Source organism: Magnolia sinica, chromosome 12 (assembly GCF_029962835.1).
Source record: "Magnolia sinica isolate HGM2019 chromosome 12, MsV1, whole genome shotgun sequence".
Lineage (NCBI taxonomy): Eukaryota > Viridiplantae > Streptophyta > Magnoliopsida > Magnoliales > Magnoliaceae > Magnolia > Magnolia sinica.
Genome location: NC_080584.1, coordinates 7,313,229 through 7,339,293, shown reverse-complemented (window position 1 = coordinate 7,339,293; position 26,065 = coordinate 7,313,229). Strand labels below are relative to the sequence as shown.

General features: G+C 41.2%; 1 protein-coding gene across 1 annotated transcript; it reads right to left on the bottom strand.

Annotated features, from left to right (window-relative positions):
- Positions 1-340: 340 nt before the first annotated feature.
- LOC131220859 (alpha N-terminal protein methyltransferase 1) lies at positions 341-23,975 on the bottom strand. Its single transcript, XM_058215710.1, has 8 exons — positions 23,771-23,975; positions 23,545-23,683; positions 16,654-16,712; positions 7,762-7,881; positions 7,149-7,250; positions 4,956-5,010; positions 2,023-2,120; positions 341-741 (listed from the first exon to the last, which is right to left on the bottom strand). Exons 1-8 carry the CDS (start codon positions 23,903-23,905, stop codon positions 613-615), a joined length of 837 nt encoding a protein of 278 aa, XP_058071693.1. The 5' UTR covers positions 23,906-23,975; the 3' UTR covers positions 341-612.
- Between the last annotated feature and the right edge of the window lie 2,090 nt (positions 23,976-26,065).

Below are 26,065 nucleotides of genomic sequence, written 5' to 3'. Positions count from 1 at the left end.
TTAATTTTTGTAGGCCCACCGTTGTGTTTTTATGTCATCCAAGCCATTCATCTGATGTGTCTCATCAGGATGAAATAATTACCCAAAAATCACAATATTCCAAATCTCAAGTGGGCCACAACTATAAAATTTAGATGTTTTTGTACTTGATTTTTGCTCTAGGGTGGGTGAGACCTAACAGACCAAAGGTCTGAGTATGAATGAACTATATAGGCCCCACATGAGATGAACCATTGATTACAGATTATGTTTACACCAGAATCGCAAGAGCAGTGAGCATTTAGAATACCCTGACATTCAAATTCACTCGAATCAAAACAACCCAGACAGAGGACATGGATTATGTAAAGACAAATCCCAAACTCATCTAATTAGTCTTGGATTTCCTTTGCTAACATTCTACAACCTCTGGAATTCCACAAGGATATAAATATGCAGAAGCAATTGAATTTTACAAAGCTTGAGCACTCACCTTGGTATTTTACAGCTTCAAATGCCAAGCAATCTCCAATCTGCCAAGTTCACACCGAGCAGACAAGATGTCAATCGATATCTGCCGAATTCGTGATCAGAAAAGAATCATTCCGTCCATTTGGCTTCCGCTGAGGAGAATCATGATTTGATGACTGCGGGAATATTGGGCCGCATCTTTTTTCTGGTCCCATGAACTCTCCTTGGCGGGTCAGTTACCAACGCATACATTTTCACAGCAAAAAGCTCCTTGGGGAATCCCTTCTGGTCCTGAAACAAACCCAAAGATATGATTTAAGAAAAAGACAGAAGAAACCCAAATTTCTTTCGATCAAATGAGGTTGTGCCATAAAGTGTCTACTTGATCATAGGGCATAGTTATAAAACTCGGTGACTCCACTCAAACCTCAAGAAGAGTTGAATGCATCATTACCAACTTCCCATGCGCAATGTTTTGACTGAGCTTGCCCTCTTTTCCCTACTTCACAAGAAATTGGCAATATTTATTAATTACTTTGCAGTATTTGTTAAATCTGGAGTGTCTCGAGTTGAGTCGACCTGACCCAGCTGGATATCAAGTCAACTTTTCAGGTTTTTGAACTATGTTACAGGGAGCTATTGTATTGAATCCAATCATTGTGGGCAGAGTAATCAGACCTCAGAACAGAAACTAGAATTGTCACCACTCACAAGAGCTTAATGAAAGAAAACAAATGATCACTTGGGTGCACTTGGGTCTCTTGAGAATCCACACAGGCGGAATTTATTTCCATCCCAAAACTGGCAGTCTGCTAAGACAAGAGCCGGAACAAACAGACTAGTGACTTCCACAGGGAAAGGCAGAAAGCTGACAGCCAACCTAATACATTTTGTTAGCTGCGGAGGACACCACCCTACATCGGCCCCAATATTGGTCTGAGTATGCTTTGAAGGAAATGCTCATGATTTTCTCTTGAGTTTTTTTTTTTCTTTAAATAGGAATAAAATCACAGACAACCCATTGCATGTGAAGCTTGCAAACAATGGTTTCTCCCATGCCAACATGTCATGTGTTCGGCACCCGAGCCATGGACAAAAGGTGGGACCCCAGAATAAGATCACCTGGTGCAAAAACCAGGCCAGTCCACTCAACGGGTAGGCTACACCACGTGTAGGTTGAATCAGGCAGCATGTGCACCTGATTTAAACGGCCCATTTTTCCTCATAAAGGTCGGCCCACCTGATGAGTGGGGGTAAGCTGACCTTCATGGTTGGGCCTATCTTTTGAATCAGATAACCTGCATGCCTGATCTCAACTGCCTGTCATTTTTCACACAGGTCAGCCCACCTGATGAGAGTATCGGCCTGATTTTTGTGTTGGGTCATCTTCATGGTGAGGCCCATCTTTTGCACAGCTTGAATATCCAACACGTGCGAACTCTTGTTAAGTTGTGAATCCAAATACAAACAGAACGGCTACTGAGATTGGCTAAACCTATGGCTCTGGCTCAAGGAACGGCTCCTGTAGCCCGCTAAGGTTTCATCAATACGATGTTAGCAATCTTAACATACCTTTATCCTGTAAATATGCAATCCACACTGGTTGAAGAGCTCCTTGAAATATAAATCAGATCTAGTGATGCTCCGATCCTCCTTATCCAACACAAATCCTGTCAACATGTGGTCTCTTAGCTGACAATAACAAAAGAATGGCATGCACATGATATGAATGATCTTAAAATCTTCTAAGTTTCCCTTCATGCAATGAATTATAAAAAATAATAAATAAATAAATGCAACAGAATTTTCCAGGTGGCCATTTTGGCCACTACCTGCTAAAGTACAATAGTCTTCCACAAGAGTTAGATTTTGCCACTACCGCACCCAAGATCCAAGTATGTCACCACCCATGGTGCCCCACATGAGATGGTCCGATTATTTGAACGGTCCATATTCTCCTTACTACCATAAACAAGATATTATCCCATAATCAAGTTTCAGGCATGATCCTAACCTTTGATTTTTAGAGCTGAATGCAAACCATTGAAAATGTTCTTTTACTTGTTCTGAATTCATCTACAGATAATGATCATCACAATCATCCATTCAGCATGAGTTTCTTCCAGTGGGCCATATAGCATAGATTCCAAAACTTGGAGGGTGCCGATTATTGGACCACTCGGCATGTGGGCCCCATTGGGCAGTGACATATGCTGCATCCTGAGTCGCAACAGAAGCAAAACGAACTCCTTCCACAATGCTTGAATTGTCGAAAACACGGCATACACATTGAAAAAACCAGCATATACTTTAGAGAAATGCAAACACAAATTTAGCTCACATGCCAAATTTCAAGATGTTATGAGCATTTTCAAATGGGGGATATTCTGCAATCATGCGATCGGAGTCACGATTCTTGGACTTCAAGGAGTAGGCGATAGATGCATCCCAATCATTTTCTAGGAGTTTAAATCATGCAACGACAAATCACCATGTAAGAAATCATGTGAGTGCATGTCCGGAAACACTGGCCTAACTCACATAGGTAGGGGGGTAATGTAACTTTCACTAACCAAGTGCCATGTTGAGGGTGACTTGTGCTACACTCCAACATTAGTTTGGCACCATTTAAAACATGGTGGTGACTTTTCAAACGTACGCATGGCATATTTGTGCATCAACCTAAGGTATTAAAAAACGGTTACATGACAGTAACAGTGGGAACTGTTATGCGTTACACAACGGCCGTTACGGAAAAAATGGCCTGTATGGGCCTAATACAGCGGAGGGCAAAGGCCGTAGCGGCCTTTATCGTAATGGTAATTACTGTAGCTGTTACGCCACCATTACCATTATTGAATACCTTTGCATCAACCCATGCCATCCATATCTCTGACCCATCTGTGAATGGAGCATAACCAGAAAAATTGCACTGAGAAAACAATATTAACCATCTGATTTTATTTTTTTTCTTTCAATTTGGACCACTAACTATTTTACTTTCTACCATTCATTTGCTAGCCAAAAATAGATGGTTAGGATTTATTTCTCAAAGTGAATTTAGACACATGCACCATCCACAATGGGACCCCAAATTTGGATGGTCTAGATAGCTCTGGCAGTGCCACATCTGTGTGGATGAGTTGCCGCCATTTTTTAAATAGCATTCCATTACAGAAACTCAAGCCCTCCATAGACATGTACGAGGTACGGTAGATTGGTCCAGCGCAGGTCAGATTCATGCATGCATGCACGCACATCATCAGGATACTTTCAATTGCATACAAAAACTATTGAATCACTCAAAAGGTTTTCTTACAAAGAGAGAGAGCATTCCCATCTCCCCCAACCAAAAAGTTCAGCCACCTCCATCATCCATCATGTTGATTTGGGCTGGAGGCCAAAAAGGTGGCCGACCTTTATGGCCTACACAAGAAAGATGAAAATACCCATTTCGCATGGTATCTACCTCTTTCAAGACATTATCGCACCTATCTCTTTTAACAAGGCGAAGGTATTCCGTAGCAGTAAAAGTGGCCATAACAACCACCACTTTACCGTTAGGATACAGCCCCCATAACAGCTGTTGTGGATTTTTAAATAAATAAATACCCGTATCAGCCCTGTTACGGACTGTTAGGGGGACGTTAAAGCCATTACAGGGTTTATATGGGGCCATGACAGGTCTTCTTCTTTTCTTTTCCATTGCGGCCATTAGGACCCCATAATGCGTAAAGGTTGCCACCATTACCACTACATAACGGCCGTTACACCCCCACAAGTTATGGCGCACCTTGCCCAAGGCTATGCACAGTATGCTCAGGTTTTCTGCTTTATACAAGCGGAGCACGGTTCAGTGATCTAGACTGTTTTCTGTTGGGTCCTACCACAGATGGACCAAGCGCGAACAATCCTAACCTTTCAATCTGTGGCCGGCAGAAAGACAGCCAAGAAAAGAAATACAGCAACAGACTACACATGAAACAGAGAGAAGTCCTACGATTGGTAGCAAAGAGCATCCAATCTGAAAATTTTCTGAGTAGGGTAAATGCAGAGATGTCTTGGATTTCTTCATGTGCTCTTTTCTTTTAAGACACTCACACACGCCACATGGGCACTCGATTCCATGATCTCAGTGTTGAAACAAAGTCCATCTACCACTGAGCCATGGAGCCGGACCCATCATGTGCTCACTTGTACAAAGTTCTTTTTTTTTAAATGAATAAAATGTGCATATCCTGAGGGTGAGAATCCTATAATTCCTCCATTTCTAATGGTGAAAGAGGGCCTCCATCTTTCAGCCAGGTGTATATAAAGAACTCTCGTTTTCAAATAGATTTAGTTCACACACATTGTAAAAGAAAAGATGGATGAATGCATGCTAGTGTGTCTGTGTGCAAGTGCAAATGAGTGTGCGTCCAGAATCTTTATATATATATATATATATATATATATATATATATAGAGAGAGAGAGAGAGAGAGAGAGAGAGAGAGAGAGAGATACCATCTTTGGCAATGTTCTCCTTAAGGACAAAAAACCCATCAGGTTTGAGGCCAGCCTGAGAATAAAATATTAATTAGCACCGAAAGAGACATTAGAGGAAACATGTTAATTACGATAATGGCACATTGCTTAATGTAACTTAATTTTCTAATTATTGGAAATCAGATGTCTAATTTATTTCAACTTAATTAGTAGCCTTTAACTTTTTCCTTTCGTTTGTCGATTGGCAAGAATGTGTTAATCAAGCAAGAACAAAAGCAAAGGAGATTGGGGTCCACACACAGAAAGAAAAGAGACAAAAGGAAATTTCTACTGTAACAGGTATTTTATACAATGCTTGGGGCGAAAGCTTGCACAATACCATACGCTTTTCAGTTTATACAAGTGGCTCAAGTCAGGCCATGGTGTATGGCTCATTCACGAATTATCCCCAAGATTGGAAGAACTCTAACCCTTCAATAGGTGGCCAAGGAATGGGTGGTTAAGACTAGGACAGTCAAAGGACTGGGCCTGGGTTTGTTTCTGGTCACAATTTTTTATCTGGTCAGGCAGGGCCTGCTGGGCAGGCCCTATTAAATTTAAATTTTGCTCAGCACCAGGCCTGGCCCGTCGACAGCCCTAGTTAAGAAATACAGCAACGGTTCACATTCAACCAAAAAGGCCAAGAAAATGCCCTAGCCATGCAGGCGAGGCCCATCATATCAATGGTTTGGACTTTGGATCATTGAACCATGGCACCATTGAGTAAACTGAAAACCAAAATGATATGGTACCACCTCGTCTCAAGCATTGCATGATACCTCATTTAATGTCAATAGTATTTTACTTGCTGAAAAGAGAACCTCAAGCCTCTCTTTTTTCTTTCTTTTTTTCTTCTTCTTCTTTTTTTTTTTTTTTTGAAATAAAAAAATAAAAAAAATTTACAATGTATGTTAATGAAGCTAGATGCAAAATGTAAGTAAGATTCATTTCCATTCGACCTTTTTTTCCTGTTCTTCTACTGAATAACAATTATTATAGATTTCATATGTTGTGTCAGACAAAGATGACCAAGATGCTTTTGTTAAAGACTTTGTTTGCATTCCCATGAAGGAAGTTGCATGAAAGCACAAGTTGGAAGAAGGTCTAGGGGTAGGGCAGTCTGCAAACTGTATATCATCTACATCTGAGGGATACTTTCTTATGGTGCATGCTCTTCATGGAGTTCCATGAAGTGAACACCACAACACCTCCCATGGAGTTCATGTATGAAGATCAGGACCGTTGATTTGATGGCCCCCACTTGGATGTGTCATATCCCAAAACATAGGCAATTGGGCTGTGGTACCCATCCAATGAATGACCTGCAGATGGGGCAGTTACCTTAAGAAATCAAGAGCAGTCAGCGCTTGATGGGGATAACTAACCAAAAAATTGAACAGTAGTTCATCATGTGCTGGGCACCAAATCAGTGGTGGATCACCATACATGTTTAGCCATGCATGGTGAGGATGGCACTTCATTGAACTTCTACGAAGTGCATATTAGTAGCATTTTTCTATGAATAATTATGGTAGCATGTTCTCCCACTAAAAATCTTGCTCAATATCTGACTATTAACTGTTTGATAGCAGCAGGGGATGAGAGAGAGAGAGAGAGAGAGAGAGAGAGAGAGAGAGAGATCAAATACTCTAAAACATCCCTAGATTATGGAACATGGACGAATGGTATTAGCTTTCATACAAGTGGGTCCCATCGCTGTGGTCAAACTCAGCATCAGCATGGTCCGTGGAACAAGGGACCATCCCTAGATATATGGATGCGGAGAGGGAGTGGAGAGGAAGAGGAGATCACCTAGACTTGGGCCTAGAGGCCAAAAGAAAATCAATCTGTTGCTTGGTCAATGGCATCATGTTTCCAGCTCATTACTCAGCTATTCCACTATAATTAAACTTTTTAAGAAGCCCAAACATTTTGTGGAAAGAATGTGCTCAAAATTCTCCTCTCTTTTTTTTTGGGGGAATTTCACCAAACCCAAACTGCTTCTTGAAAGAAATTTCTTAGAATTTCCATATTAATTCGCTTATAGGTTCAAAGAAAAAGCAAAAGCATGTATAAGTAGAAGCATGGAAGAAAAATGTGTGGAATACTGTGGCTTTATGAATGTAAGGACATTGCTTCCAAGGAATTTAAGTAGATTTTTAATTTATTTACCTTTGCTCGGTTGAAGAATGCTACAAAATCATCATCCGCAAGCTGCCCTATACACCACTGGATCCATATAACATCGTATCTTCCTACTTCTGGAGTGAATTCCTGTCATGACAAGCCAACCAAAGTTTGCACACAATGTTTGCATAGAGAACCCTATAAAGGATTAAAATCTTTTGAGAAGCTTCTGACACTATCAAGTATATCTGAGTTAGTAATCAATCATACGATCTCTGTACGGATGGCACACAAGTGCAGGATCCGGTCCAGACCATTCATTCCCTGGGCACTACCCAAAATAGTCGCACCAGTCTAGGACTCTGATTATTACAAAGATGGTTAGGAAAACAAACTTTTGCTAAGGGTCAAAATTCAATGGACAGAAATTTACCAACCGACAGCTAGGATCTCTGACAGTTGGGATTTTTGGGTAGGATCCATCCAAGGCAGGGTTTAACAGATGAACAGTCGAGATCTTGTACATTCGTGACAAATGTATGTATAGAGAGTCCTTGATAACTTAAGGGTGTGTGTTTAGCACCTGATCGCTTCCCCCAAATAATAGAAACTAATTCATTGCAGCTGTTTGAGTGATCCTCCAATGCAATAAAATTACCTGAAGCGGGACACAATAAAAATTGACGGCCTTGTGCGAATTTGAAACCATAGAATTCTCAGGGGACAAATTCTTATGGGCAGCCTCCAGAAAATGTGATACTGGCTCAACAAGATCCACCTGAATCCAAGGATAGTTCATTAGACATGTATGGATGTACCGGTCCGTGAAAAAAAAAAGGTAGTGAAATCCTAAATCACGAGTTGTTTTTTTTTTTGTTTTATTTATTTATTTATTTATTATTATTATTGTTATTATTATTTTAATAGTAGCAAGCCTAAACCGCAAGCTCCAAAGAAGCAAACAAGAAAGAAAGTTCAACGTAGATATTCATTGAGAAGAAGGATATGATATATTGAAGTTGTAAGACAATTTGGCAGTATGTAATTTACTTGAAGGAAGATTATGTCTACAGTGCACGTATACTATACAAGATGTTTGAAAATAATCATGCTTTACCAGAGGTACACAAGGGTAGACATCAGTATATATAATCCTTTCACTTTCATCATCATTGTTAGAGTAGATTAGGGTATCTTATTAGATTAAGATTATCTTTATATTTGTTAATAAGTGTATCTGTTAAGATCTCCTACAGATGTCCCCAGGATCTTGCAGTTCTTCTATATATTCAAGTTATTATCAATGAATTAAACAAGATTCCAGTTTCCACAATGTAGTCCATGTGGTTTTTCACGAAATCAGAGTTAACGTAAAAACCTAGTCTCCCTTTCTTTCTCTCTTCCTTTCTTCCTTCCTACAGCGTTGCAAGTCCCACATCTCAGCAGCAATCCACCACATTCCGACAATCCCCCAACCGCATCCCAGAGCTCCGGCAACCCATCCGTTTCACCAAAACCTGTTCTTCGGCAACCTCTAACCCACTGCCTTAAGTAACAGCCAGATCTGAAACATCCAGCCATGTCCACCGCCACCTCAAATCCCTTACACCTCCAGCACCCATCTCTGTCCACTGCCACCGAAGCATCATGATGAACTATCTTTGTCAGATCCAACGTCTTCAATCCATTGCCATTAAGGTCTAAGCTTGTCATCTTCTCTGACAATCCAATCATCCGGACAAGAATGCTCCATCAAATCCGGCATCTCTAGCATCTTTGCTGCCCATCTCTGACTCCATCATATGGTACACAGCTACCACAACAGCTGATTGCAGTGTTCCCTGCCGACCAGCAACCCATCATTGTCTGTTTCAATCTGTCACCATTGTCACCGCCTGCCACACACAGTTGCTCTACACCACAGCCCCAACCCTCTGCTGCCTGATTTGCCACTGCTGCCATCATTTCTGACAACCTCTGCAATTGTCGGCTGGCCCGACCCAATCCAACACCTTCTCCTCCATCTTGCCCCGTGAAATCTCCATTACCTTCGTAAGTCGGCCCAAATTGTCTGAGCAGGGCCACCACTCACAACCCAATTCACCACCATCAACGCCCATGTTCTTCCCCATCGTCGCTTTCGTTCATTCTTGATGCAGGACATGGAAAATTAAATATGATATGCAAGATTTCAGGCTTAGATCCTACCAATTCAGAAACAATCACACAAATTCCACGTCCCACATGAAAATCCAAACATTCAATTAAAATGGGGAATCTATGCGGGTCCAAGCCGACACAGGCTAGGACTGGACCAATAAAAATTATAAACCAAACGATGTCAAAGGAAAATAAAATCAACTACTAATGCATAAAAATCAGTCCCTAATCCAAGGGATTCCCTAATTTCAATTCAAGGAACCCTAAGGTGATAAAAAGGGGCAAATCAATTAGGGATCATATAATCTAGGGTTAGGATTCATGAAAAACGGCTATGAGAGGATAAAAGAGGATAAAAACCTGAGCCAAAGAATGATCGCGCGTGTGGATAGCAACAATGGCCCAGACAGACGTGCGTGTGATCCCGGTCGCACGTGTGTGAGACCCACTATTCAGAAAAAGGCCACCTTGGCCCTGATCGGCCAGGGATGGACTCCAAAACCCCCAAATCTCAGCTCGATCCGATGCACGGTTTGTGCGTGGTGCTCCGCCAAAGTTTCAACTCGCCTGCGGGCCGAAATCTGGAAACTTGCTGTGATGAAGAAATCTGATGCAACAAAAGGACAAATTCGAAGTACGGATGGTAGGGGAAGATGGAAAAAAAGATGATGAAAGATGGGGGTGAATTGGGATCGATGTGGCTTCGCACCACGGTAGTTAGCCCTTCAAAAAGGGAGGGTTTCGCACCCACTTTTGAATTCTTCCACAACTCACGAAGAGAGCAGAAAAATAAAGCAGGAATTTTTTATTAACTTCAATGAATGAAAAGAACTACAAGGGGTGCCCATTTATAGGGAGAACCCTATACCCAAAAACTTGCACCATGTGCGACACCTATTACTTGGCGATGAAGTAAACTAAAATAAAAACCAAACAAGAAAATCTAAAGCGTTCACGATGTTCTAAATAATAACAATAAGCAAAACCTAAAATATAAAACCAATCCGACGAGTGGGCCACGATCATGAGATCCCATGGTGGGCTTTTCTTAACTATCGGGCCACTTTTCTGAACCAAAACTTGACTTCTAGCTAGGAGGCCCTCCCTGGACGTCGTCATCGAGCTAGATCGATGGTGGGGTCCTCCTTCTACGTACGTACATGCGTAAGGGGGGCGGCGTGAGTGCGCGTGTGCACGTGATGTCCCCATCAATTCTCCCCGGCTGTAAAGATTTCGCCACTGGCTAAATAAAACTCCTAAACCGCTCCAGGATGTCAAGATCAAGTCTCTGAAGCTCCTCCTCAGTGAGTCACGTGCTGTCTGAAGCTGGGCGTGACTTCCATTTAACCACATACTTCTAAAACCCACCGTCCGACGTTGAAACTATCTGATGGTCCAGGATATCCCCTATTTCCTTTTTGAGTGTGTGAAGGTTAGGTATGGGAGATAGAGGCTGGAAAAATGAGTCAGGAAGGATAGGTATGGGAGGTAAAGGCTGGGAAGATGGGTCGGGAAGGGTAGGTATGAGAGGTAGAAGCTGGGAACATTGGTTGGGACGGGTAGGTATGGGACGTAAAGGCTGAAAAAATGGGTTGGGAAGGGAAGATATGGGAGGTAGAGGCTGGGAAAATGGGTTGGGACGGGTAGGTATGGGACGTAGAGGTTGGGAAAATGAGTCGGGAAGAGTAGGTATAGGAGGTAGAGGCTGGGAAGAAAAGTTAGGAAAATTAGATATGGGAGGTAGAGGCTGAGAAAATGGGTTGGGAAGGGGCCATGGTTCAAGGGATAAATATGAGAAATCAGGATGGGTGGGCGAAGGGCCGGACAAAGTATCAGTGGTCCCCTGAAAAGTAACTAAATCCTCCACATCGGATGTGAAACTAATTCCCATGGAAGGTGGAAGATCTACCTCATACACATTGAGACCGTTTCGTTTTATAATTTTGACGGGTCCAGCGCTACACGCGTGTAACTTACGAACGGCCCTCGAAGGATACCGCTCGGGCCTGATGCAGACCATCACAGAGTCTCCAATATTGAATCCTTTGAAACATTTATACTGGTCTGTAGAAAATGTGTAATGTTCATTATTAGTCATGATCTTTTGCCTGATTTCTTGATGCCATAAATGAATGTGATGCGCAAAAGACTCTACAAACTCTGATGGCCTATGGGACAGTGACATAGGGACAAGATCAATAAGTTTCCTAGGTTTATAATCAGTAAAGACTTCACGAGGACTTAGACCTGTGGACCTATCGACAAATTATTCAACGTAAACTCGGTTGTAGGTATTACGGTGTCCCATGTTCTGGTGTGCTCTATATCCCTCCTAGGGGACTCATCCGGTAGATCATCAGGACAAACATCACGAAACTCATTGACTACCGAAATGACCTCAGTGGGTAACTCTACACTAACATCTGGTGCACTCTCTCACAAAGCTGCACATGTTGTACCCCTCAAAATAGTGGTCTTGATGTCCCTTATGGGGTGGGTACACGAGTGCACACTCATAACTGATTCCTTGTCCAACTCCATTCATTGGTCTATCCTTCAGGCTACCTGCCTGAGATTGGACATCTACCCCAATGGTGGGGTTTGTCCTGGCGATGGCCTTTAGTCAGGCAATGCGTTCATCAAGCTGCTCAAAGCATTGGTCCATTTCCAAGCGCTTAATCATAAACTCCAACTTCTGGGACAACTTGTTTAGTGACTCTTGCAATTGTTCCATGTTTAGTGTAGGGTGCCAACCAAAATTCAGCAATTTAGTTGTCAAAATATAAGAGATTTTTAAAAAATAATAAAAAAAAAAAAAAAATTAAAGAATCGACCTAGTTTCTAAAAAACGAAAAAGGAAAGTTTCTAAAGAAACAAATTAGGAAAGCTTCTAAAACAAAAAACAAATTAGAAAAGTTTCTTAAAAAAAAACAACCTAGTTTCTAAAGAAAAAGAAAAAAGGAAAGTTGCTAAAAATAGAAAGTAAGTTAGTTTCAAATAAAGAAAAAGGAAAGTAAATTAGTTTCTAAAAAGAAAAAGGAAAGGAAATTAGTTTCTAAAAACAGATTAAGAAAGTTTCTAAAAAATTAGTTTATAAAAAAACAGAAAAGGAAAGTTTATAAACCTAGAAATAGAAAACTAAGTTAATTTCTAAAATAATTCAAATAAGGGGATAACAGAAAATTTCAGCAGCTTATTTCAGGGTTTATGGACCTCTAAACAGCCATATATGATGAGAATTGATGTGTAATGGACATAAACAACCAAACCCTAAACATGTAATGAATTCCCTACAAGAACCCTAGGCTTTGATACCAAATTTGATGCAGGACATGGAAAATTAAATATGATATGCAAGATTTCAGGCTTAGATCTGACCAATTCAGAAACAATCACACAAATTCCACGTCCCACATGAAAATCCAAACATTCAATTAAAAAGGGGAATCTATGCGGGTCCAAGCCGACACAGGTTAGGACTGGACCAATAAAAATTATAAACCAAACGATGTCAAAAGGAAATAAAATCAACTATTCATGCATAAAAATCAGTCCCTAATCCAAGGGATTCCCTAATTTCAATTCAAGGAGCCTTAAGGTGATAAAAAGGGGCAAATCAATTAGGGATCATATAATCTAGGGTTAGGATTCATGAAAAACGGCTATGAGAGGATAAAAGAGGATAAAAACCTGAGCCAAAAGATGATCCCGCGTGTGGACAGCAACAACGGCCCAGACAGACATGCGTGTGATCCCGGCCGCACGTATGTGGAGCCCACTATTCAGAAAAAGGCCACCTTGGCCCTGGTCGGCCAGGGATGGACTCCAAAACCCCCAAATCTCAGCTCGATCCGATGTACGGTTTGTGCGTGGTGCTCCGCCGAAGTTTCAGCCCGCCTGCGAGCCAAAATCTGGAAACCTGCTGTAATGAAGAAATCTGATGCAACAAAAGGACAAATTCGAAGTACGTATGGTGGGAGAAGATGGAAAAAAAGATGATGGAAGATGGGGGCGAATTGGAATCGATGTGGCTTCGCACCACGGTAGTTAGCCCTTCGAAAAGGGAGTGCTTCGCACCCACTTTTGAATTCTTCCACAACTCACGAAGAGAGCAGAAAAATAAAGCAGGAATTTTTTATTAACTTCAATGAATGAAAAGAACTACAAAGGGTGCCTATTTATAAGGAGAACCCCATACGCAAAAACTCACACCATGTGCGACACCTATTACTTGGCGATGAAGTAAACTAAAATAAAAACCAAACAAGAAAATCTAAAGCGTTCACGATGTTCTAAATAATAACAATAAGCAAAACCTAAAATATAAAACCAATCCGACGAGTGGGCCACGATCATGAGATCCCATAGTGGGCTTTTCTTGACTATCGGGCCACTTTTCTGAACCAAAACTTGACTTCTAACTAGGAGGCCCTCCCTAGACGTCGTCATCGAGTCAGATCGATGGTGGGGTCCTCCTTTTACGTACGTACGTGCGTAGGAGGGGTGGCGTGAGTGCGCGTGTGCGCGTGATGTCCCCATCAATTCTCCAGCCACTGCAGCACTGCAGCTGCTCGATTTGCAGCATCACCAGATTTAGTTAGCCCTTGTCGCTAGAAACCATTGCCATCCCTAACCTATTCTCATCATCAGCGCTTGGCCCTCCTTCAATCCAATATCCAACACGAAATCAACGATTCTACTGCACAGCCACACATTTGGAATCCTCCAACGTCTACCAGCCTAGTTCAAGCCATTGTCGAGCAACAGATCAGATTACATGAGAAAAAGGTTTTTTTTCTAGTTCTTTTCTTTGAAGGAGGAGATTTCTAGGGCTTTGTTATTGGGTTTTTACTGAGAGAGAGAGAGAGAGAGGGTTCTTTGTTTTTTATTCTTGGTTTGCTTATCTGGTTTTCTCATCTATGGTTTTGATGCTCATCGTTCATCTTCAGCATCATCAGCACCATTGCATCCCATTCGTCACACCATCAATCATCTTTTCCATACACTTTTGATGATGTCTCTTTCTCGACCAATGTGCCTTTCTCGACTAGGCCTTTTGCCAAGATGCATTTCGTTTTGTGTGAGGCATTTGGACTTGTTATTGTGTCAGGCATATAAACTGGACCCCTTTTTGGCTATCAAAACATCTAAAGCCATCAGAAGAGCAACAATTATCCTAACCACCGGAAAAACAATGGGTGAAATCACGACCACCGGAAGTGCCAATAAGTCATTCATCAGTAATTGGAAGTGTTATTGGCTCACATCCCAGAAGTCGTCAAAAGCGCCTGCTCGTTTTTTGTCACTTGTTGTTTCATTGCCTCATGTTATGATTGAATTTTTTTTCTTTTGTTTTTTTAATAAGCGTTCACTGTACCTTTCAAAGTCAAGTTACTCCTTTCAGAGCACATTTGGTTTGAGGGGGGACGTTAGAGTAGATTAGAGTATCTTATTAGATTAGGATTATCTTCTATATTTATTAATAAGCATATCTATTAAGATCTCTTATAGATCTCCTCGGGATCTCCGACTTTTCTATATATTTAAGTTATTCTCAATGAAATAAACAAGATTCAAATTTCCACAATGTAGTCCTTGTGGTTTTACAATCATCATAGACTTGTCCCAGCTATTTGGGGTTGGCTTATGAATCCTGTTTGGCCAATAATTCCTAAAGCCCCATTCTTGACAAGTGAACCATCCTTCATATCCCTTCTAACCACCTCGATACAAGTCCTTTTAGATCTTCCCCTCATTCTCTTTTCAGGCCCTTCAACCCTAAAGGAAGTTCCCTCCTTAACTATGGTTAAATCATCCCAATCAGCTCTCCATTGTCTTATCTCCTATTGGAGCTATATCAAATGACCACATTCTTGGTTCTATCTTCCTAGTCTTCCCCCATATCCATCTTAATAATTACATCTCTGAAATGCTCATCATTTCCATGCCTTGCATCCTAGCCATCATCATCATCTAAGCCTTATACTAATAAACTGGGGCCAGCTACATGAATCATGTTTTGCCATTCCACTCTATTACAGACTGCATCTCCAGTTAAACCTTAGTTGCAGGATCCTTCTAACAAGATGCCACTCCCACTTCGAATCCCTACTTCGGAATCTAGCTCCCGCTCCCACTCCCTACATGTTTATACTTGTTTACATTTTGAAAGAGATGCTTCCCTGCTCCCACACCCAAATTTCTTACCACTTCACTTCATGCTTTGTGCAACTATAGGTTAAACAATGGGTCCTCAAGTCTTTTTCTTACTACCTCCACCCAGGTCCTTTTGGACCTTCCCATTGCCCTTTTAAAGCCTTCAACTTGAACCCATTCACTCCTAACAGGCACAGTTCTTGGTCTTCATTGCCCATGGCTAGACCATCTAAGTCTCCTTCTCCTCATCTTATTACCTATTGATGCTACTCCTAAATTCCTTCGAATGCATTCATTTCTAACGTTATCCTTCCTTGTCTTGGCTCTCATTCATCTCAGCATCCTCATCTTGCCACTCATCCTTCCTCATCTTGTTCTTACTACCTCCACCCAAGTCCTTTTGGACCTTCCCATTGCCCTTTTAAAGCCTTCAACTTGAACCAATTCACTCCTAACCGGCACAGTTCTTGGTCTCCATTGCACATGGCTAGACCATCTAAGTCTACTTCTCCTCATCTTATTACCTATTGACACTACTCCTCAATTCCTTTGAATGCATTCATTTCTAACTTTATCCTTCCTTGTCTTACCACTCATCCATCTCAGCATCCTCATTTCAACTACATCATCCTATAAGCATGGTTTGGAAAAACATATCCTAACCATGGCTTGAAAAACTGTCCGGTGCAACTTGGTATCGTCCAAGTCACATCGGTTTTAATCTGAAACAAAACAAGTCACCACTACCAGAATGGGAACGAGTCAAACTCAGTCAGACTGAGTCAAGACAAGTCTTACGAGTTTTGTTTCCCAGGCAATGCAAAAAAGTAAGAAAGATATGAGGGGAAAAAATACACAAGAAACCAAAGAGAGTAGAAAACAAGCTGCAATCCCTGCCTTCATGAAAAGAAATGATTGAATGTGCATGATCCAAATGCCTTTCCACAAGGGAGCTTGGTCATGCAATACTTAGTGATCAAGGGACTAAAGCCATGAAAAGACCAAAGAAAAAATAAATGGCGAGATGATTTATGGGTACTCTCTAGATATTTATCTTTTGCAATTAAAATGCATCAACCTGTGAAATTTAGACACATCTATCATCTTCAATTTTTTCTGATAAATGACAGCCAAAAGGAGGAAAATCCCAACAAATTGGCATCTTGACGATATTGAAGGGCATAAGTTATAACAAAGAAATGCACAATGAAATAACGATATCAGTAATCCTCACCTCATTAAAGAATCTTAGAAGAAGATTTTTAGTAACCCTTCCAATGCCAGAACCACAATCTGTACCAATTTCAAATATTTGTTAAGGATCCATAAGCCAGTAAACATCCACTCATCAAGTAGTTTATTTTATACTCATCACTTCCAACTAAAATTCAAACGTCAAAACACAAGAAACTGCAAATACCCAAACTAATCCCCATGGGAGATGCAAACAAAAGATGTCATTAAAGATTGAAATTAAATGAATTATTATAAGTAAGCTCAAATATATGATTAAAGGAAATGATCAAGTGCCAAAACTTTAACCACAATTGTGGTGCCAACGACCACTGTGGGCCCCACCATAATGTGTTGATGGCATCCACTCCTAACAAGGGATGACGTGCATGATGATCATAGTGGATGTCATGAACGCATAACAATGGGCCCACACAACTTGTTTGCACCACAATTGTGGTGAAAAGATTCGCACTAGATCATGACCCATGATTAAAACAGTGAAACATGCATAAATAAACTAAAACCCAGATCATGGTCAGGACTCTGAAACCTCTAGAAAACGTAACTCTAGATTCTACAAGGACACGCACAAAATCATCAACCTCAAATAGGAAATTGAAGAGCCCTCCAATCAAAACTTGAACCACAGAGACCAGATTGGAGCACGAAAACCAAGCAACAAGAAAGTGTTCAAAATGTGAATGGCACTTGCAGTTAGTCAATTTTCCCCATTAAGAAAAAAAACCATGGTTAACAGCATTATTTTTTATTTTTTTACAAGTAATTTGTTAAACGAGGGGCAAAAAAGCTGAAGAATACAACCCACAGGGGGACCACAAATCCACACATCAAGATGTCTTCCCAGTTCTTATAAAAATCCTCTCCTATAGTTTGCAAATTCTTTGGTGACTCTTGCTCATTCACTCACATAGCCTCTCACTTTTTCAATTACCTGAGAAACAGATTCTGTTATAAGCTCTATTGTTTTTCTCTTTCCAACTAACGAGAATGGATTTAGAAAAAAAAAAAACAAACAGATTCCGCAACACAGCACCCTTTGCCCCTTCTAAACCCTGTTGACCATTCCATCATTGTGGCCATAGATCCAGATGTTAACCAAGCACCACCAAATCTTTTACAGTAACACCACTAAATTTTTGAAACAAAACAACAACAAGCAAGTAAATGATTTCACTTCGTAGAAACCCCACCTTGCATAAGAAATCGTGGCAAATATCCCCAGTGGAAGGTCTCGTGCATGACCTTGAATTTTGCAGTAATCATACTAGTAGCCTGGTACCCATAACCTAAACCTAGCTTTCACCCAAACCTTCCTAAACCTCAGCAATAGATCCAAAGAAGACTGAAAGTTGTGGGACATAGCCCAACCCATGTCTGAGGCCCACAACCTTTTTTTTCAAGACCTCTCTAGGATGCAAAAGTACTTTTTTTTGTTCCAGAGAGATGTTTTCGAGAATACCCGTGGAATGTATAAAATCCACTATGCATCCGAGAGAGTACCCTGATTTTTGAATTCCACCTTTGAGTCTCAATTGCTCTGGGGCCCATTTGATAAAAGAAAAGGTAGAATTATTAACATTTTCCTTTGTTTGATCTGCAAAGAAAACCACAGATTTCAAGGCACAATTATTACACTTTTCCAGTTCTACATTTTCCAAGCACAGATTCAAGATGACTTTTGTGAGATGAACTGGAGACTTCCACTTGCAAATCAAACACATCGTTGACAATGGAATTGATTGAACTCCATTTCTCAATTGTACCTTCGAAAATAATGATTATGAATTCATTTCTTTTCCTATGGATTCCCCCACTTATCAAACAGACCCCTACTGTTGCAAACCCAAGTATCAAAATCTCCTAGTCCATTGTGTAGCCCTTTGAGTAAGCTTTCCAATGAGCAAAAAGCCATATCAACCCAATCTCTAGGCAACAAGAAAAGAGCAAAAACCCAGAGGGTGTGCGGAAACTGGGCTGAACTTCAGTGTCAGAAAGTTCTCCCGACTTCCAAAGCCCATATCTCCTTAACCCCATAGGATCCTAGTCTCAAACTGGTGCCATTAAATAGCCCATCAAACCAGATTTCCAAGAAGCCTAAAATCACCTAAATTCAATGCTCAACCACCGACATTTAATAAAAAATACCAGGCTAATTTTCATGGGGGGAACTCTTCAAAATTACAATTACACCCTTGCACAGAAATTCAAAACCCCAAAGCCATTTTTCTCCCCTCTGATCTTATTTTTACAAAATTAACCCCAGGATACTTAGTTGGACCCTAGCATGCCTTTATTCACAAAACAATTCCCTAACAACTCTTGGTTTGTGAAATTCCAATTTTACCATATAGGAAACATGAGATGAAAAGCAGTTAAATCCTACCCTTTCCAAACCCAAACCTATAAAAACCTCCTATAGCCATCAGTCTATCTCAATGAACCCCCCCCCCCGGGGGACGCTGTTTGATCTCTCTTCCCTCTTTCAGATTGATGGACTTAGAATTTCAATCATTTCATTTTTCTTTAATACGATTTTTTGAAAAATGGTGGCGCTCACGGAAGTGAGGAAGAATGGCGAGGAACTTCCACCACCACTTTCCAAGTAAAGCATCGTTCACCCTCAAGTGACCTAGTTTAGGCTCAAACCACCCTATCAACCCTTTAGATCACACCACTTGTCATCCATCCCAAAAACCTCTCACCCTTTAGAAAACCCATTAAATTCTCTCAAATTGCAAAGCTACCCCTCCAAACCTCTCTAAATAGAGACCCTTCTCCCCCAAGAGAGACTTGGCCTTCAGATTCCACCTTCTAAGAGCATAACCCATCCCTTAGGGCTCATTTGGTCACCATCAAAGTTGTGTTCGGATAAGTTATTAAGGATACATCAGTTCATCTAAAGCCTGTTTGGATAGGCTTGCATGGATATGCTATCCTGCTTTCATAAATTCCCTTTTTTTCTTTTTTCCTTTTTTTGTCAAACGCCTTGGAACAGAATGGACAAGTACATGTGGTATTTGTACGCATTTGGCACATCACCACATGTGGACAAGCAAGATATAGATTAATGGCGGCATATGTGGCACATGTGCATCGTTTGAAGTTGCATGGTGGCACATTTGGCACATATGGGGGGGTAGGGTGCTTGAAAATGTATGGTGACAAATATACACATGGGAACATGAGCACATGTGGGGTTCTTGAAATTATGTGGTACATGAGATACATGCAGCACGTGTGGACGGTCTCACATATGATACATGCAGCACGTGTGGTGCATGTGCCATGCCATGCATGTATACAAAAAATAGATATTCATTTGTGCTCCCAATGAATGATAGATAAAAAATATGTTTATCAAGATTAACTTATACAAGGTGAAAGTCAATTATTTGGATAGTTTTATCACCAATTTTATTGGAATTGGTGCCTAGTAATGCTTAACAAACCACGAATAGACTCCTTGATATTTGCCTCTCCAGTTAAATTTGCACATACATGACTTTTTCAGATACCAAACATGCCCTTCGCACAATTCATGCAGAAATTCCAGAAATTTTCAAAAAAAAAAAAAAAAACCATGTAAAGGCAAGGTAGAATGGTTCCTCAGCTTGAGAACATGAGAATTCCTCCATCCCAATAGGCTAGGGAGGACAGCCTGGCTCTTTGACTGAGCAAACCAGCTTCGTAAACCTCTACAAAGGAAGGGATACCCAAATCCTATGGAGATCAAGAGCATTTGAAGGAGATTTAAAGGACTTAAAGAAGGAGATCAAGAACATACAAAGAAGCTCCACTGGCCAATTTGCCACAATTTTGTTTGAATTACACTACCTTCCCTTTCTCTCATCCTACATTCTACTTCCAATCCTCCAAATTCTCTCTATCTTTTTTACTTTTAAGCCAACATCAAACCACACCTTGTTGAAATTCCTTTTTCGGACTTTCGGTTATCATTGATGTAGAGACTTTGTATTTACACAAGTGGGCAAGGGTGCCTAATCCCTTCCTTCACCATAACCAAGGGTACCTAGAATCTCAACATTGTGAACACCATTGGAGTCATCTTTGAAAGATTTGAGGAAATCAACTTTTTGTTTCAAAGATTTCATAACACAAGGCTCCAAGCCACCCTTTGATCTATAATTGGGCAGTGATGAGACGCCATTTTTAGTCTACCATCTCTTATTGATCCACTGTTTTGTTCACACGGTTTCAACATCCCTCCTACCCATGCAACAACCGTTCACAATTATCATTTGCCTATTATAAAGACCATCAGCTGTGAGCACCTTATCCCAACCCACAAGCCAATCGAAAGAAGTATTTCTTTCAGGGCAATTAACACCCCACAACCATGTTGTCAAAACCCCCCAACCTCTTCCTCTGTCACCTTTCCATAAAGCAATTTCACAAAAAAGTTCCCAGACCTCTGTCATCTCCATACACTCCAATCTTGCCCTAATCAGTTAAACACCACTCTCTCCAGCAACCCTTTTTTTAAAAATATATTTTACTTGAAGCGCAAGGCAAACTGTATATGGCATACATTTAGGCAGACCCCAGCAACAAAAAAGGGGGTTGGTCCTGCCTATCCTATACCACAAACGCAACAGAAGGGGAAAAAAAAAAAATCAACACTCCCTAATAGCTCCCAGACCCAACCGGTCCAAGAGTGCCCCACGAACATTCTGGGGAAGAGTCGAAGGCGAATGGAATACCCTAAATGACTGAGACATGCTGCCTAGTCGAGCCAGGTCATCCACCACATTGTTGGCTTCCCTTAGGGTATAATGGATTGAAATCTGGGCTAAACCCCGAAGAGAATGAATGCGGGCCATCCAATACACCATGCTCCACGGGGGAGAGCCCCTACTAGCGAGCAAGTCCACGACCGCCTTAGAATCGCTCTCCATAACAATCCTACAGAACCCGCGTTGCACGCACATAGCAAGGCCATCAGCCACTGCCCTTGCTTCGGCACGAAAATTGGAACCCACGCCAAAACCACTTGAGAAGGCAAACAAGAACTGGCCTAAATCGCCCCTACAAACGCCCCCACCCCCGGATGGACTGGGATTCCCACACGAAGACCCATCGACGTTCAATTTTAACCAACCCTTTTCGGGTCTTTTCCAACATCCCTAGCATCCTCACAAGCTCTTCAACTTCCATCTCCATCAGGACCCTACAAAACACAAGGCCCATATGACTATTCCGACCTAAACTCTCCCAACTATGAACTCTTCACATGAAGAAAACTTCTATAATTTTTGAAGACTTGACATAAAGGACCAATGCCTCACAACCTGACTGCCAAATCAAGCCATTTTGAACCCATGACCTAAAGCAAAGATGGCAAAGTCTCTAACAACAAGCCAAGAACCATATATGATTGAGCCATTGCCTATATAAAAAGGCGTTCCAAACTCAACCATGCTTTCCAGACCCCTAAAGTCCCATACCTAATTCATAATGGAATGCCCCTTTCACCATTGAACTTCTGATTTCCCCAGCACAAACCCTAAAAGAACTCCTGAGAAGACCTAGGACAAAACTATCCTCCGCTATATGCTACTACCAAAGTACCCTAGAACAACACAACAATCATGCAAGCCTCCTACCTCTTGGATGATGACAACATGGGCAACCATCTTGAACAATTGTACTACACATTGTCCTCCAAACTTCCAGCCACGTAAACACATATCAAACACTTCCAACCCATCTATAACAGAAGTACCCTAAACCACCTCTTAAAACCTACAAATACAGGAGCCCTCTCCTGAAAGTTGAAACAGTCTTCCCCTTTGGCTAGCCTTAATCCTTGATCTTTGTACTTTACCCTTGGCTCCACTCTTAGCACCGCCCCCCCGCGCCCCCCCCCCCCCAAAAAAAAAAATAATAATAATAATAATAATCCTACAGAATAATTTGAAAATCAAAGAAAATTAGATGAAAGGGCAGTAGGGAACAAAGACGTGATAAGCTTTCAAACAAACAAATACAACATACAACCTACTTTATCATCAAGTGATTCCAAAAGGCATTGACAGTAGCTTTTTGTAATCTTCCCTCTTTTTTCTTAGTGAACAACTCATTCCTCTATGCTTGACCTAAGGGCCTATTGGAACTGAAAAAGTATTGTCCGCATAGGCTCATCTGAATAGGTGCCTGTTAAAGCGTCTATCTTTGGTTTGCCAAGCACCCCAAGCACCAATTCCAATAACATTTATGATACGACTATCCAAAAAAATGACCATTAACTTCTATAAGCTAATTGAATAAGAAATTGTTTCTAGCCAATTCTAGAAAGGGTAAACAAATGAGTATCTATTTTTTTTAAACAAGCAAGGCATATGTGCTACATGTACCAATTTAATACAAGTGAGACCTTCCATCTTCAAGCATCCCACATATTCCAAATCCGACCTTCAAACCAACATGCGTCAATGTGCCCACACGTAACTATGCCACATGTGCCACACTACTTCAAGCACGCCACATGTGCTAAATATGTCATCATGCATCTTCAAGTGACCCACATGTGCCACTTGTTGGACGTAGACCAGACTGTCAATCTACATGAACCCAGCATTGTTCTCAAGTGTCAATGTGCCGAATGCGACAAGTTCCGCATGTCTTGTCCATCCATGACTATTCCAGGATCTTTGGCAAACAAGAATCATGACAAAAGAATAGGTATATATCCATGTGAGACTATTTAGACAGGCCTTATCTAGATAGATGTGCCTAAGAAAACCTTGATCTTTTGGGTACAGCACAATCCATCATGAAAACGAAAACCCAACTCCCAAAACCTCAAAAAATAATAATCTCAGCCGTCAATTTATCGATATAGAATTACCGAGCGCTACGAGATGCCGAGCCCCTCCACCGAACTGATCGATCAAGAGGTTCCTGAGAAAAGCCTCACTGTCCTTCACATCGACTGCATTCACGTGCCCGTATCCGCCCAAAACTCCATCGACGGAAGCTTCTACTCCCTGCAGATAGTGAAAAAACCGAAACGTTACGAGGTGTCGGCCGACATATCGGTTATAGAGTATCGACCGAAAAAAAAAAAGGCTTACTTCCCAATATCCGACGCCTTTTCTATACCACTCCTGTCTTTTTTCGTTTTCTGCTTCTCCTCCGATCTCTTCTCTCCACATCTCTCCGGCGTTCGTGAATTCCCGGCCGTCGGAATCTAACCCAACGGCGTCCATGACTGACGGCTTTCCTTGGGAGAGCGAGAGAAAGAGCTTTGGTGTTCTCTAGGACAGTAAGGATGAATAGGTGTAATATGATACTCGGCTGCGTATATACGCTTGATACGCAGGCACTTCCAACTGGACACGGATTTCCTGCCAAAGCCTTCTGCAGGAAGTTCCTGCACTGGGATGCTAGTTGGGGCCTACCGTGATGTTTGTGAGAAATCAACACCGTCCATCCGTTTTGAAAAATCATTTTAAGTCATGCGACTGAAAATCAGGTGGATACAAAACTCAAGTGGACCGCACGAAAGGAAACAGTGTAGATTCAGTGACCACCGATTGAAACATTCGTATGGCCACAAAGTTTCATATGAGGCTAAGATTTTGATGTTTTCACTTCATCCAAGTGGGAATTACCTTATAAACGGTTAAGATGGCTATAAACATCAAAGTTAGATCTCAGTAAGATTTCAACGGTAAGAAACTCTTTCCCGATTTTCCCTCTCGCATGGACGCCTTGAGTTTTGGATGCACCTGATATTTGGCCTCATGTCCTCAAATGATTTGAAAAAACGGATGAACGGTGTGGATTTCTCAAAAATATCAAAGTGGCACACCTAGCATCCCAGCGCAGCAGCTTTGGCAGGAAACCCGCCTCCCTTCCGACGTATACACGTGGCATATGTTATCTGAAATCGGATTAAATCAGGACGCTCCTATCGTACTAAACTATGTTGGCCCACTGTGAATCTATGTAGTTTATCCACACCGTCCATCCGTTTTTCCAGCTAATTTTAGGATTAATCTCAAAATTGAAGCTTATCCAAAGTTCAAGTGGACCATACCACAGGAAAACAGTGGAAATAATGATTTACACCGATGAAACCTTACTAGGCCCACAGTGATGTTTCTTTGTCATCCAACCTGTTGATAAGATCACACAAACATGGATTTTGGTATTAAGAAAAAAGAAAACAAACAAATATAAGCTTGATCCAAAACTGCAGTGGCCCTTAAGAATTTTTCATTGGTAGGCATTCAATTCACACCATTTACTTTGGTGTAGTCATTTTAGCTTTAAAAATTTTTTTATTTTTTTGAATAAAACACTAATATTATTTGGTAAAATAGATGGACGGATGGGATAAAATACATAAATCACAATGGACCGCAAGAAGTTTACTCCGTACGCTTAGGCTGGTAAGTTTATACTTATCAGCGGTAGACTCTTGCTCCGGTGGTAGACTCTCGGGAGTTTCAACACCGGGTCAAGGGTTCAAGTACCCATTGGTGGTGAAATTTCACGGTAGTGTGAGCGTGTAGAGGTGTGTGTGTGCGTGAAAAAAAAAAAAAAAAGTTATTACTTATTAGTATGCAATTCCTTCCATGTTAACTAAGGGCGGATAAAGTAGGAAGCGGATTGGCTGGTATACCTCACACTAGTTGTTGTATTGCCTTTAGCAAGTTTTGTGAGTTTGATCATAAGGTATGTATTATATCCAAACTGCCCATCCATTTGGTGAGCTCGTCCTGAGGCATGAGATGAAAACTAAGACAAATCTAACTATCAAGTGGACCACACTGCAAAAAGCAGTGGGGGATTGAATGTCTACCATTGAAACTTTTTTGGGGGTCGCAAAAGTTTTGGATCAATATGAAATTTGTTTTTTCTCTTCATTCAGGTCTTTGTGACCTTATGAACAGATTGGTTGGACAATAAACGTTATGGTGGGCGCTACGAATTGTTTAACGGTAAAAATCATTATCTTCGCTACTATTTGTAGTATGGTCCAGACGATCTTTAGATATGATTCATTTTTTGGATAATGCTCTAAAATGATCTCTAAAAATAGATGAACGGTATAGATATAATAAATACATCACTGTGGGGCCCATGTAACTTTGATCTACTATGAACCATTCATACAACTTGAAGTGCACACGAGCCAATCCGCTCCGCATAAAGAGAGACCTAGGGGTGTATACGAACCGCTATCTCGACTCAACTCGATGCGAAGCTCAGTTCGAGCTGATTTTTTGAGCTCGAAAATGAGTTTGAGTCGAGTTTGAGCTGGCCCAGCTCGACTCGACTCAGATCGAACTCAACTCGAATCAAACTCAGATCGAACCAGTTCGGTGACTCAATTACTTTGATATTGATGTTGCTAACTA